This window comes from Pichia membranifaciens (assembly GCF_001661235.1).
Source record: "Pichia membranifaciens NRRL Y-2026 unplaced genomic scaffold PICMEscaffold_3, whole genome shotgun sequence".
Taxonomy (NCBI): domain Eukaryota; kingdom Fungi; phylum Ascomycota; class Pichiomycetes; order Pichiales; family Pichiaceae; genus Pichia; species Pichia membranifaciens.
In genome coordinates, this window is record NW_017566984.1 from 728819 (window position 1) to 742548 (window position 13730).

A 13730-nucleotide genomic window follows, 5' to 3' on the forward strand; every position below is an offset into this window, starting at 1 on the left:
AATAGGTAGTTCGATACAAGTTGAGTAGTACGTCGCAATGAAGGTCTCTTTTCTTATATATGATTGTGAACGAGTGAGAACGCCAGGTAAGCGCAAAGAAGCTGTGAATGCTTGCTTTTCTTCTCTGTTCTTCTAATGAAAGACTTGGATTTTGGTTGTCATCATTGTTGTGTTTAAAAGATTTGAGTGTAATCCTGTTTGTTCAAATGTGGGATTTGACCTGTAAGAAATAGAAAAGGTAAGGGTTAATAGGGGTGTTAGTAGTTGTTGAGAAGACGCTATGTGCATCTCCATCGTCATCAAAATGTCTGTTTAATGTTGTCTGCTGAATCATCAATTGCATTATGCTTCATAGCTTGAGACTAGCGATAAGTAGCTTGGATATAAGAACTGAGGAAAAAAGGGCAAAACCCGCCTCATCATCATCAGCTGCGACGGTTCGCGCTATTAAATCTTCTGCGTCTTTTTCTCTAGATATCTACAAAGTAAGAGTATAGAAAGCTATGTGTTATATTTCACGGTCAAGACATCTAACCAAATGGTGAGGAACTTGCTGAAGAAGGAACTATGATGCAGTTAGTCACTACTGCACTCTCTGCTGTGCAATTGCAGTACTTTTACTAATCATGTTCCGTGGATGCGTCTAATATGGTTTTTCAAATGATCAGATCTTTTGAAAGCTTTCCCACATTTGATGCAAACGAACTTTGCGATCTTCAAATGGATGCAGTCTACATGACGCTTCCATTGTGATCTTTGCTTGAAAACTTTTGGGCACTGAGCGCATCTGAAAATATCTTTTTCTTCGTACATGCTTGCCCGTAATGTAGGATCTCCTAACTTTGGAATGCATCTAGTTACTTTAAGCTTTGTGATTTTAGGAATTGGAGTATTGCTCTTATCTCGTGGTTTAGTCTTGAGAAAATTGTCTTTATTTTTCCTCATTGATTCACGAAATATTTCCATTACAACATCCTTGTTTTTCGGTTGACCGTCAAGTTTATCATCATCAAAATCCTCGTCTCTTCCATCACCATAATCTTCGACATCATACCCTCCATTGTGTGCATTTTCTTTCACCATTTCTAAATTGAGATTTTTGCTGTTACTTACAGTTGAATCTCCTTGTCTGGATCTAAGTTTAGGGATTTGAAAATCATTCTTCCACTTTATTTCCCTTTTGATGCTCAAAATCTGCTTCGAATGTTGAGCCTTGTGTATCTTTTCATCTTGCTGCCCTTCAGCTTGTGGAAGCAGGTAGGTTTTGCTGTCAATATTTATGTTATTTGAGTGGGTAATTTTCTTGCTTGCTAAATCAGTGCTATTGTTGTTGCTATTACTATTGCTAATGCTATTGCTATTGCCATTACCAGTGCTATTGCTGTGGGTTGCATTACTACTGGAACATTCTCTCTCGGAATCTGGATTGGAATTTGTTTCAGGATCAAAATTGGATCTGAAAGAAAGAGGCTCATTTGGTTTTACAGCATAATGTTCATTCATTGAATTTTGCCAACCTCTGTATACATTTCCATTGGAAACTTCATTAGAGGTCACGTTGTTTATGCTATTTTGGTTAATTGAAGGATTTAAGAACTTACTTTTAACAGGAAAATTACTTGCCTGTAAGATTGCGTTATTCAAAGATTCATTGATCTCTTTTCTTGGCGATGATAAAATTGAGTTTGTTGCGGCCTGGTTATCATTCAATTTTTTGAAGCCAACGGAAGATTTGTTGTATCTGTCGCAACATTTGTCGTTAGGGTTAACAATGTTTCCCCTGTTTGGATTCAAAGCTTCCATGCGTACGTTAGAGTTCAAACTTTTCTGAATTGCCTGCAACAATTTCTTGTCCTTCAACTTGATTATCCTGTTAGAAGCGGTAACGATCCTGATGGAATTGGAGTCCGATGGAGACGGGGTATTGTGGAAAAAGATTGGGTTGATGTTTTCATTGCTGACTGACTGGGGGGAAACGTTTGAGTCCAATTCAAAGCTTGTTGAATCAAATGTATCATTTTGGAAGCCTGACGTGTATAAAGAATCCTCTGGTTTGTACAGATGTTGGTCGTAACCGTTTTCATTCATATAAAGATACTCCTGGTAGTGAATTGGGTTTGGTATCAGTAGGTCCGGATTGTAGAAGTCGTTGGCTGGCTTGTGCTGGACGTCATTCAAGAAGGAATCGGTCAGCCTAGCGTGAAAATTGTGGAAGCCGTCTTTGGTGCTGCCCGTGCCATTGTTGATCGCAATATCAACACCACTGTTGTGGTTAGTGTTATTGTTATCGGAGAAGTCTATTTTTTTGATGCTGTTCTTCTCTATGTTCTGTATAATGTGTTTGTTTAAGATGCAAGTTGGATTGAGCGTTTTCAGGGAACGAGGTTCCGAAGTGGAAGTGGAAGCAGAAGCTGAGCCACACGGAGAAGAGGACGACAAGTCCTTCTGCGACGAGTTCGGAGAAAGATGGGTGGAAGTAAACACCGAATAGTCCTGTAGCGGTCTTTTCGTGTTAGATCTGTACATGGAGAGATAATGATCATGCTTTTTCGACTTCAAAGGCTTGTTCATCATTCTCACGTTTCTTCTTCTTTCCCGAAAGAGAGGGGGAGAGAAAAAGCTAGATAAGGTGGTTTATGGGAGGGGTGCGTTTAACTGAACAAACGAGAATTAGATTAAGTACGAGGGTTTGGTTATTACCTATGCTGGTACGGTACTACTGGTAAATCTGCGTTTTTTTCAGGTGACAAGGTATGAGCCGTGTATATCTGACGGCTTTGAACTTCAAGAGGTAGATACGCAGTGAAAAAAAAGAGGGCAACCGAGACAGAGAGAAAAGGGCTCCCATTTCGAATTGCCTAACTTGGCAACACCTATTGCGTCCACCCATGTCTGCGCGCCTCTTGGTTCCTGGCTGGTGTACAGATGTACCCCACCATTCTACGCAACAACCGAGACAACCTTTCCCTTGTATCACAGCAAATTTCGGTGCACGGGTGTGCTGCTGCGTTCCGGCCCGCCCCTTTCCCGCCTTCTGACATGGGCTGTCCGTGTTTGTGTTGTCGGTCTCCCCGTCTTCCCAATTGGGACAGCATCTTTCCGCAACAGGAAAGCCTGCTGCCCGATCGGGCAGTAGCCCAAACATCGCTGCAGCTTTCTCTGCCTCTTCTGTCTTTCCTCGACCCTCCGCACGTTATCTACGTGCGTCAACCGCAGACGCTGCGAAATATGTAGAGAATTGTCCTGGCTTGACGAGCCAGGCCGTGCAGCGTAGCAGACAGGGAGTGAGGGAGTGAGGGAGGGAGGAGGCATTGGTGAGGTTAGAGAGAAGGTTTTTGGCTATTCGGTGAGCCTGGAGCCCCAAGAGCAAGAGAGGACAGACGATTGTAGACGTTCTTTTCTGCTCTCCCCGTACACTCACCACTAAGCCTTTTGCTACTCTACTTGAACTTCACTTGAAAGCACTCCTGCGCCCTCAATTGCAAGTTCAGAAGGAAACAACTTTGCTATCTGACGTTGCTTCTGAGCCCTACACCGTTGCGTACTTGAGTGTCCATTTTTCCCCTTCTATTTCGTTAGTTTACGTCCAGTTTCGTTTCCGCTCACTCCGTATCCTCGTCAGCTGTGTACCCACATCCGTTGAACACACCGACAGAAACCAAAGAAGAGAAAAGAAAAATACGTTCTTGCTCCATTAATAAACCTGCCGCTGATAAATTTCTTCTATTTTCCCATATCTGCTGAATTGAGTGCCTATCGTTCACCCAATTAACTAGCACTAATCCTAACTGAACGTTTCCAGCACAATCGCTAGTTACCAAAAGATAGAAAAAAGCATTTTCCGGCTGTATAATCCAGTCCACCATGTCCACCTCATACGCAGAGTCCGTGCCTTCACTTACCAGCAAGTCATCGAAGTACCATGTTTACCAGACAGATGGTAAGCCGTTGAGCAGCGAGGCCATCTACAGAGCCAAGTTGAAGTACGGCATTTATAACAACCCAGCCAGAGTTAACTTGGGAGTCGATCCTTCGGCATCTGATACCGCTGCTGTCTTGGCGGCAAACACAGACTTATCCATTCACGGCTACTCCAAAGACCTTTCCTCCGAAGCTGCTCACGCTGCATTGATTGCCAAGCCAGACTCGATTACAGCCTACAAAAGGAACAACGTCGCCCCTGAGGCTGAATACGCCGCTATTTCTGCCAAGTCCTTGAAGTTCCCATTCGACCATTCGAACGCCTCCTCGGCTGAATATGAACACCAGTCTGAGGGTGCCGCCGCTTCTGTCTTGAGAAAGCCTTCCAGCATCGCTGCCAGAGAAATGTTGCAGGATATCTACGATTTCGACGATGTCAGATCGGGAAAAGTCACCTTAACCCAACTCTCCTCAGCTCCAACGGCAAAATCGGCCAAAAGCCTTAGTTCCAAAAGAGACCACAGATCTGGTATTGTAACCTCAAATAACGCAGCCGAATCTTCCAGAAGAATAAACCTTGAGACGTTGACCAAGGCTGCAACTAAGAGTGCAAACCAATCCATGAATACAAGATTGACTCCTGAAAAGAATCACAGATCAGGTATCAAGACATCATCTGCTCACGTTTCTAGTCGTTCAAGTACCATGAACAATTCTTCCCTATACATCCACAATATCCACAATCAAGCAATTGAAGCTTCTTCACGTGAGCTGTCCAAAAAAACGATCAGACCCTTGGGCATTGAAACTCCTTCAGATTCGGGTTTAATAGTCAACCCTGCGGTTTTTGCATCATCTGCCTTGAAAGCAGATCTTAAGAGTGTCGATCTGGTTGCTGCTGAAAAGGCAACCTTAAAAAATAACACTTTAGTCGATCAGGGGCTTTATGCTATTGCATCCAAAAAAGTTAATGAACACATTAAAAAGTTGGATGGCGAAGTTGCTGCCGTCAACATCTTCTCCAATTCAAAAGCAAATGAAGCAGCTTATCGTCTTGCTCAAGAAAATGCAAAGAAGAGAAAGGAAAAAGAACTCGGCCCTGGTCAAATTGCCCTTGGAGGAGGCTTAAGAATGAACTATTTGGATATCGAAAAGATTGCGTCCACTCTTGTCAAGCCTGCCATTTCAGATATGGAGGAAAGAATTGTTGATATGAAGGCAATCGATCAAGAGAAAAAGAACTTGCCTGCTAAAATCAGACAACGGAACACTGAATTGCAAGAAGAAAAGAGACAAGAACAAATTGCTTTAGAAAAGAAGAGAGCCGAAGAAGCAAAGGCTAGAAGAGATCAATTGGCCCTTGATAAGAAGGAGTATGATGATGAGCATGACAAGATCAAGTCTGAATTAGATGAGGTTTACAAAGGTAAAGAAGAAGAATTCACCAAGCAAGTTGAAGAAGAGAACGCTGACAAGAAGGTTATTGATGATGAAAGAGAAGCTAAGCTGAAAGTTCTCAACGATGCCAAGAGTGAGAAAGATTCAGAAAGAAAGGGTGAACTCGACGATCTACAAAAGGAAAGAGATGATGATGTTGCTCCTTTGTTAACCGAACTTGAGGATGAAACCACAAAGCTGAATGAGCTGATTTCAAAGAGAGAAGAAAAAGAGTCCTTCTTCAACGAGGAAAAAACTAAAACCGATTCAATTCAAGCCGATCTTGATGGTACCTTATCTAAGCTTGAAATAATGAATCAAAGAATTGCCGAGTTGGAAGCAGGCCTTTCTGAAGTCACTGACCAGGAAGCCACAGAAACATCGGCTGCTTTGGAGGCTGAAACCAAGCTGTCGACAGAGGGTAAGCAGAAAGAGACTAACTTAGAATCTCTAGCCACTGAAAAAGAAAACTTGCAGCAAAAGCGTGCAACCTTGCATGCTGATACTGCAGCTAAGGCCGAAGAACTCAAAAAGCTGGCCAATGAACACCACGAGGAAGAAAAGAATATCAATGTTATTTACCCTGAACATCTTCGTAAGGAAGTCATTGCACCGGAAGACTTCGATGATGAGGACTTGAATGATTCCAAATTTGAATTGGACAACAAGTCGATTGAAATCCCACCTGAGGTTGAGTCTGAACCAGAAGATATACCTGAAGAGGTATGGCCAAAGAAGGAAGAACCTGAAGTAGAGGAAGAACCTGAAGTAGAGGAAGAACCTGAAGAGGCTGCCAAGGTTGGAACGGGTGAAATTGCAACAAAAAAGTCTGAACCAAAAAAGATAGTGAAGAAGAAGACGTGGGAAGAACTGAAGGCCGCCGGTTACCCTGAAGGGGGTGACCCTCTGGTGAATGTTCCAACCGAGGAAAAGCCATCGATGTCTGATGTTGTTGATAGCGAGAAGATTCAAAAATCTATTTCTGCCATCACAGGTTTGAGAAAGAAGGTTACTCCATCTAAAAAGTCCGCAGTGACTTCTAGTGCAGCCGGAGCCACTGCTGCGAAGCCTGTTGCAAAGGCCACTTCGACAGCCAAGACTGCTCCTGCCGCCGGCGGTTCGACAAGAAATGTTCCAGTTATCAAATCTGATAAGACCGGAAAGGGATTGTTTGGATTCTTCAAGTCTTCGAAGCCTGAAAAAGAGTTTGTTGCAAAGACTGAGACGATCAATCCTGCTGAAGCAAAGAAGAAATTCAAGGGTCTCTCATCTACCAAGGACACTGCTAACAACGAAGACGACGATGTTTTCAGTGGTTTTTCTCAAGGATCAGAAGTTGAAGCATGAATTATGAAGTATGAGACACTAGTTTCTTTCGACTATCCAGTAGCCCCAGGTTCCGCTCTGCATTAATATTGTTAGTACTACTCTTATTACTACTACCATCACTATTACTATTATTACTACTATTATCATTATTTTGTTCATTTTACTCTCTTGTTTTCCTATTTTATCCTTTATGTTTTGCTATCTCTTATTTTTCCCTTCTTACTATCTGGTTGATCTGTATTAGTGTTACAATTATTGACTTTACTTTTTACTTTTACTCTAATTTTCTTTGATTTTATCTAGTATATTTATCTTTACTTTTATCCCCCATCTCCTTCTTTATTTTCACCTTTAGTTTACTTTCTAGTTTTGTATTTATCCCCAATGTTACTATTACTTGTTACTCTAGTCCACGGAATGTTGTCTCTCTTCTTGATCAAGATGTTACACGAGACGCGCGAATGTTTCAGATGGCTGGGCGGCGTGAAGAGCTTTTTCCCTTTTCGGCGAAATTGTAGGTGGATGCTGTGCAGGAGAGGAAGGAGTTTGAGACTGGGTGGTAACGGAGAGTGATGGAAGCGTCACAAAACGGTGCTCTGCCTAGATTAGGAGTGCAGTTGCATGGTTTCTGTTGGAAATTGGTAGTGAACCTTGGCACTGACATTGGAATCTAGTAGCACAATGGCTAGACGGAAGGTAAAGGCAGTTCAAGCCCCAGCATCGGCGGCAGGGTTAGCAAAAAGTTCGAAGAAAAGCAGGAGCTCCGGAAAAACACTGGGTTCTAGCCAACGGACACTGGGCGCAAGCCAACGGACACTGGGCGCAAGCCAACGGACGCCAATTTCAAGTCAACGATCACTAGTCCGCAGTAGCAGTAGCAAAGCGAGGAGCATTGTGAAAAGAGATATATATGAATCCGACAATGAGGAAAGCGAATGGGTACGTGATAAACCTGTGGCCGCAAGTGGATTGTTGAGAAATCAACCTGGGGACCCTATAGAGCCACAGAAGAGAAAACACAAGAGTGGTACTGTTGCATTGAGAGAGATCAAAAGGTTCCAAAAAAGCACTGACCTTTTGATTAGAAAGTTACCGTTTGCAAGACTAGTCCGTGAGATAGTGCAGGAAGAGTTTGGTAACGACGCAGATTACCGTTGGCAGAGTGTGGCCATTTTGGCATTGCAGGAGGCCAGTGAAGCGTATTTGGTCCACCTATTGGAAGACACAAACTTGTGTGCGATCCATGCTAAGAGAGTAACGATCATGCAGAAGGATATCCATTTGGCAAGAAGATTAAGAGGAGAGTGAGTTTTGTTTGGAGAAGGCGTTTCTTTTCTTCCTATCTCTATCTTCTTTTCTGTTCTTGTTTCTGGTTTGCGGTTGTCAATTTGTGATCCTTCCTTCTTCCTGTCTTTTTTACTTCTCCCTTTATTGCTTTTGACCTGTAAAATGCATTGCTTCTTGTGTGGCGACTCTGCACACACTTTGTTTATTGTATATTAACCACCTATTCTGCTGAATAAAAATTTCAAAACATTGACTTCTTTGTATTGGCGTCTGTCCTTCTCAACTGGTTTAAATTTAGGTTTCGGTCTTGATTTACTTTATTTTATAATACACATAAAAACTACAGGCTGAACATGATTTTTACAAACAGATGTTCCAAATGACCATAGGGCCATTCTCGTTATAATTCTCCCTCGTCAAACATAGTTCGCTGTTGGAGGTAAACACTTGCTTAGATAAAATCTGAGCACCGAGGAAGGAGCAGTCTTCAAAACCGTTCTTTTTCCACTCGCTGAAATACTCCACCTTTGGAACCAGCTTTAAATGCCTTGGCACCTGGGAAATTGCAGAGTCATCGACAGTACGGACGTCATTTCTAAACTGTGATTGTGGTTGTAGTAGCTTGTTATCGGTCAAAATGACGTAGTTGGAGAACAAATGAAATATAATCTTTTCTTTCAAGCCCTTTATCTTGCTTGTTTGTCCGGTCAGAATTATATTATCGTAACAGTCTTGTCTTTTCTTCAAATCTGGGATTTTTCTTAAACTGTGATAGATGTTGAATACCAAGGAATCAATGAGGTCGTTGCAACCTTGGAATCTTTCCTTACCCACTGTCAGCAGAGAACCATCAGAATCATAGAACGTGTTGGTTTCCATTTCAGAATTTTGCCTATTATCGGCCTTCTTTTTGGCCTTCTTGTTCTCCTCCAATATCTCACGAGTGGACTTCTCACTTGTGACAATGGCTGCTATATCCAGAACACCATCGTCATCATTTTCACCATCGTTCATGTCAATATTTTCAATAAGCCCTTCCATGCCGTAAAAAGACTTTTTGGCATCTTCCTCACTCAAGCACTCAAAAATCGAGGACTTCTTCAAAATTTCGGCTTGCTCATGTGTGAATTTCGGTAGAAGCTTGCACAAAGTTTTGTTGATGTTATCTCCTCCTTTTGAGACAACCTTCTTCGCTGGAGAATACAACTGATAGTCAACAATCGGCAGGATCTCGCTCTTCTCGTATCCAATGTCAACCACTAATGCGTTGGGGATAGAGCCATACGCAAACATCGAACACAACTCCAATGGTATGACGCTCACACTGTTGAAGTTCAATGCCTCAAACGCGTAGTTAACAATGGACTCGACCGCAAACGGGCTCCATCTAGAAGAGGCCTGCACTAGCAAGAGATTGACCAGTTCTGCGGATGTGATTTCTTGATGCCCGTTTTCTTCCTCGTCTCCATCCCCATCTTTTTTCAACAACGTGGTGATTATCGATTTGATGAAAAACTGGAGTCCCTTAACGTCCCTGATATGGCCCGCAACTATCGGGAACACCTCCGAATACCCTTCTTTTTCCGCCATCGAGTACACTGTCTCCTCCTCTTCCTTCTCACATCTGTAGACTTTGGTTGGGATTGAATGCGATGGTAAGCCTAATGGGTCTTCCAACCCAAGTCTCACCAGAGTGTACTGTGATCCCGGCTGCAAGATCAAGTAGCTGTCCTCCTTGTAACCTGGTGCCATATTTTGTCTATTTTCGTCTTGTCCTGAACTGACACGCTCTGTTCTTCACACTTAAAGAAACTTTGCTTCGTTTTCGATACCCTTCTTCCTTCCTTCTTACCACTGTCCGTCTTTCTCTCTGCCTCTCCTCTGTTTGGAAACACCGCGTTGCTCTGCTCTACGTTTTTCCTCCCTCACTTTTTCTCCTCGGCGCTCAACTATAAAAGGGCGCTCCTTTGCCCTCCTTGTTCTTTTCTTGCAATGCTCAGCTATGCTCTGCGCTGAGGCCTCTCTTTTGAGCTTTTTTCCTTTCCTCATACTTACCTGGAGTCGACACGGGAGATCATTAAATCCTTAGTGTCCGGACATGGCCGGTTTGCATTGCACACACCTGCTGCTCCCATGTCTGTCAGCCTCCCTTATGGGATTTCTGGGTCTCATAATTTTTGAGGACTTTTCATCAGTGCAATTGCGTAAGGCTCTGCTTTGTTCAGGCTTTGCAACTGTGCCCTTACTCGAGCTCCGTCGGGTTTACTGTTTTGCTCTAAATTTTTTCTATTTACTCTACTTTTCTACACCTTATCCATCACGGCTTTTGTCTATCTACGTTCTATCCTAGGTAGGCTTTACCACGGCCTCGTACACATACTGCATGAACGTCTGTAAACTGATGTCGTCGGTCATGATGACAGCTCCGTCACCCGTATCCTGAGGCCCAAATGTCGCCAACTGTTCCAACGAATCTGACGAGTTGTAGCTTGTGGTTGGGTTCAACTTGGACATCAAGAATCGTGCCTGTGATCCGCCCTCTTCGGTGTCAATAAATCTAGGCAACGGGAATCGATCGACCAAGATGTCTGCAGCCTCTTGTCTTGGTAGTTCAAGGAAGTCCTTGAAGTACTCGTAGTCGGGTTGATCCTGGTACCCTTGTCTACGCCAATCAGAAATCAGCGATCCATGGAAGATCAAAATATGGAAAAATGTGTCTAAAAACAAAATCCTATTAGGCTTTAGCGATGTGGAGTCTAGTAAAACTGGTTCTGGATCCTTTTCGAGCTCATAGGCTGTTAATGTTGGCTGAATCATAATCAGGGTGTTGAGGCAATCTTCTGTCAAAAAGCAGTGGCGATAAAACGACGTTTCATCCGGGGAAGAATTGAAAATCTGAATGAAATTGGATCTACGTAGATGATAGATGAACTGTGGAAGCAAGTTGACATTCGGTGGAATAACCACAGATCTGGTATCGTTGACTCTATATTTTGCAAATACAGACAGGAAGTCAATCAGTATTTTATTAACAAACGTCAGTGCATTGACAGAAGAGTTGTTAGCAACTGTGTCTATGGCTTGCCTTGCAATTATGGCTGTGGCTGCCTCTTGATCAAAATTGGATATTATCGAATCCATCGAATCACTACCCTGGTTCATAAACCTCTGAGACGTTGTCACATGAATATGTTGAGTTCCATCTGGGTGCTGGTAGCTTGCGATGAACTGAATGACGGAATAGTCACCAATGGGGTGGTCGACCATTTCAAAATAAACGGCATATGATGAATGTGTAGATACCGATCCAAGCTTCCAACAATTTGTTCCACCCAACCCAATTTTCTTACCCTTCTCCTCAGTATGGAAACTGATCTTGTTGTGGGCTCCATCCAGAGTTTTCCCCTTGTTTAAATGTAATGCAGTAGCATGTCCGATCAAACCTCTAACTTTCACATTTTTGCATTTTACTTCTAAAGTGGCATTCAATCCAAATTGAGACTCACCATATTCATTAGGGGATAAGAATTTATTTAATGATTGTTTGAAAATTGCAGAGGTGAAGCTGTCACTTTGGACAATTACACCCCCAGTTTTATCCACAAGGCATTCCATCTCGCTGAGGCCAATTTGGTCATAGCATCCAATAAAAATGTCAAATGTGTGTCCGTTGATCGAAGCCTTCTCTGCAATGTCGTTATAAAATTTGGCATTTGCTTTGAACTTTTTTATCGTCTTTGCATCTTTAGACAAGTCATGGTGCGATCTAATAGGATCTTTCAAGGACGTTGACACTATACTTCCAGGTCCAACAGTGCACCCACCGCCTGTAAATAGCATAATTCTAGCGCCAATCTTAGGGTATAGCGTGCCAAGCATATGGAATGCAACATTTATGGCACATCCTGTAGCCCTTTCCTTTCTATGGAACTGAGGAACTTTAAAAGCATCCTTTTGCAAGGATTCAATAAGACTTGCTAAGGAAAACTCACAAATTGCAGTCTGCTGGAAAAACCTGTTGGCAATTTGTGAAGTCGTAGCATTTTTCATACCATCGACATTTTTTCTCAAAATACCCAATTTTTGGCTTATCTCCTCTCTTGAATAATCTTTAGCCCCATTAAAAGTGTAGGAGTAGTTGCTGCCTTGGTATCCAATTTCGTGAACGTTTACATGCTTGCTATATGTAATCAAACTTATCATCGAGTTGACTGGTAGTAGATCAATTGAGATCAATAGGTTTTCTAGCAGGGAGGCCAACTCCTCTTCGTCGATTGCCAAATCAACTATATATACAAAAATCGTTGGCTTCAGTATACCTTGTTGTGGAATAATATATTCGATGTCCAATAGACCGGGATTCATCTCAATAGGCAACTGGTTTATTTCGTTAGGAAATTGGTTTCTATTACCACAAATAGAACAACTCCAACCTCTAGAATCAGCCATGCATAAAGAGTTTATGATACTCTTACAGTTGAAACATGCCATGGGATAGTTCTCCACTATCACTGGATCCTCTTTCGGTCTGAGTGGCTGGTACAAACAGGAGATAGGTATTGAGCATTTTCTTTCTTGTTCCTTCGTTCTCGGAAAAACATTGAATGGGAACTTCAATCCAGTTTTATCTTCATATGTTTCAAACTGTGACTGTAGAACATCCATTTTCTTTTCCTGTGAATCTTCAACGTTTCGCTGTGAAGCTTATTCGTTCTTCTCCTCGTTGCTTCCCTCTAGTAAGTAATCTTTGTTCTAAGCCGTGTTGATCGGCGCAATCATGTCAAGCACGTTTGATTCCTTTTGGTGTCGAGAGAAAAGCGTACGCGGGTACATGTTTTTGCCGGTGCATGGGTGTGTATAAGATTCCTAATGGGGGAATTCTGTCCAAGCCGTGTCTAAGGCTTTTTGAACGCGTTATTTGACGGTGATGTCGATTACGCTAATAAATGCAAGAGAAGATGAAAAAGGAAGCTGCAACACATTGGGAAAGCCTAGTTTGTCTTGCCAAAAATGCACCTAGAGAAGCATGAAACGCTAGAGCAGGTAGTAGAAGGGCTTGGCTTTTTGGAAACCGATGCAGAGAAGGATAAGCAGATGCGGGTGACACTAGTTACGGTACAGCATGATAAGATTGAAAAAATCGTGCTTAATTACTCGTTTTTGACTCCAAAATCGTGGAATCAGTTCTACACAAACACATCGGTATGCATATTGCATTCTTTGGACTTGAACCAAATTCATCGGGTCCTCTGTCGAGAAATATTACGAATGCAAATGAAGAAACTGGAGAGCGGCGGATATGTCAATCCATTGGAAGTGCAAGGTGACATATTCATCCTAGACGGGTTTGTGGCCTCTCTTTCGATTATTTTCTCACAATTTGTGAGTCATGAGCGAATAGATTACGACATGATGAACTTTAGAAAAGTGTTCTTGATCCTGGATCGGATAAAGAAGCTTGATGGGCTTTTGGGCGAGAATGTACGGCTCAACGAGTCAAATGAGATATGGGAAGTTGTGGACAAAATCTTCATACCATGCAAAAAAGAAAGCAGCTACTCGAAACTTGTAGAATATTTGAGTGACACGCCAGAGGACCCAACACAAAAGGAGGCACGGAACGTGGTTTTGGGATGCGATGATTTCGTGAGTTTACGACATATTTTAAATTTCTTTGGCATTAAAGGAGTCACAAATATAGAAGAGAAGTGAAATTTGAAAGAAATGGGAGACGGAGAGACGGACAGAAGAAAAGA

At 42.5% G+C, this 13730-nt stretch overlaps 6 protein-coding genes across 6 annotated transcripts; 3 read left to right on the top strand and 3 right to left on the bottom strand.

Moving 5' to 3' along the window:
- Nucleotides 1-453: 453 nt before the first annotated feature.
- On the bottom strand, nucleotides 454-2787 carry PICMEDRAFT_131809 (hypothetical protein). The gene has a single exon (XM_019160022.1). The coding sequence runs from the start codon at nucleotides 2572-2574 to the stop codon at nucleotides 625-627; it is 1950 nt and encodes a 649-aa protein (XP_019017666.1). The 5' UTR covers nucleotides 2575-2787; the 3' UTR covers nucleotides 454-624.
- An 859-nt stretch (nucleotides 2788-3646) lies between these two features.
- On the top strand, nucleotides 3647-7113 carry PICMEDRAFT_131836 (hypothetical protein). Its single transcript, XM_019160023.1, has 2 exons — nucleotides 3647-6081; nucleotides 6148-7113. Exons 1-2 carry the CDS (start codon nucleotides 3865-3867, stop codon nucleotides 6703-6705), a joined length of 2775 nt encoding a protein of 924 aa, XP_019017667.1. The 5' UTR covers nucleotides 3647-3864; the 3' UTR covers nucleotides 6706-7113.
- Nucleotides 7114-7273: 160 nt separating this feature from the next.
- Nucleotides 7274-8158, top strand: PICMEDRAFT_16417 (hypothetical protein). Its single transcript, XM_019161198.1, has one exon. The coding sequence runs from the start codon at nucleotides 7369-7371 to the stop codon at nucleotides 7993-7995; it is 627 nt and encodes a 208-aa protein (XP_019017668.1). The 5' UTR covers nucleotides 7274-7368; the 3' UTR covers nucleotides 7996-8158.
- Nucleotides 8159-8252: 94 nt separating this feature from the next.
- On the bottom strand, nucleotides 8253-9822 carry PICMEDRAFT_16418 (hypothetical protein). The gene has a single exon (XM_019161199.1). The coding sequence runs from the start codon at nucleotides 9724-9726 to the stop codon at nucleotides 8335-8337; it is 1392 nt and encodes a 463-aa protein (XP_019017669.1). The 5' UTR covers nucleotides 9727-9822; the 3' UTR covers nucleotides 8253-8334.
- Nucleotides 9823-10223: 401 nt separating this feature from the next.
- Nucleotides 10224-12688, bottom strand: PICMEDRAFT_16419 (hypothetical protein). Its single transcript, XM_019161200.1, has one exon. It carries the CDS (start codon nucleotides 12637-12639, stop codon nucleotides 10321-10323), a length of 2319 nt encoding a protein of 772 aa, XP_019017670.1. The 5' UTR covers nucleotides 12640-12688; the 3' UTR covers nucleotides 10224-10320.
- Nucleotides 12689-12984: 296 nt separating this feature from the next.
- On the top strand, nucleotides 12985-13686 carry PICMEDRAFT_72616 (hypothetical protein; the record flags this gene model as incomplete). Its single annotated transcript, XM_019164249.1, has 1 exon — nucleotides 12985-13686. One exon carries the CDS (start codon nucleotides 12985-12987, stop codon nucleotides 13684-13686), a length of 702 nt encoding a protein of 233 aa, XP_019017671.1.
- Between the last annotated feature and the right edge of the window lie 44 nt (nucleotides 13687-13730).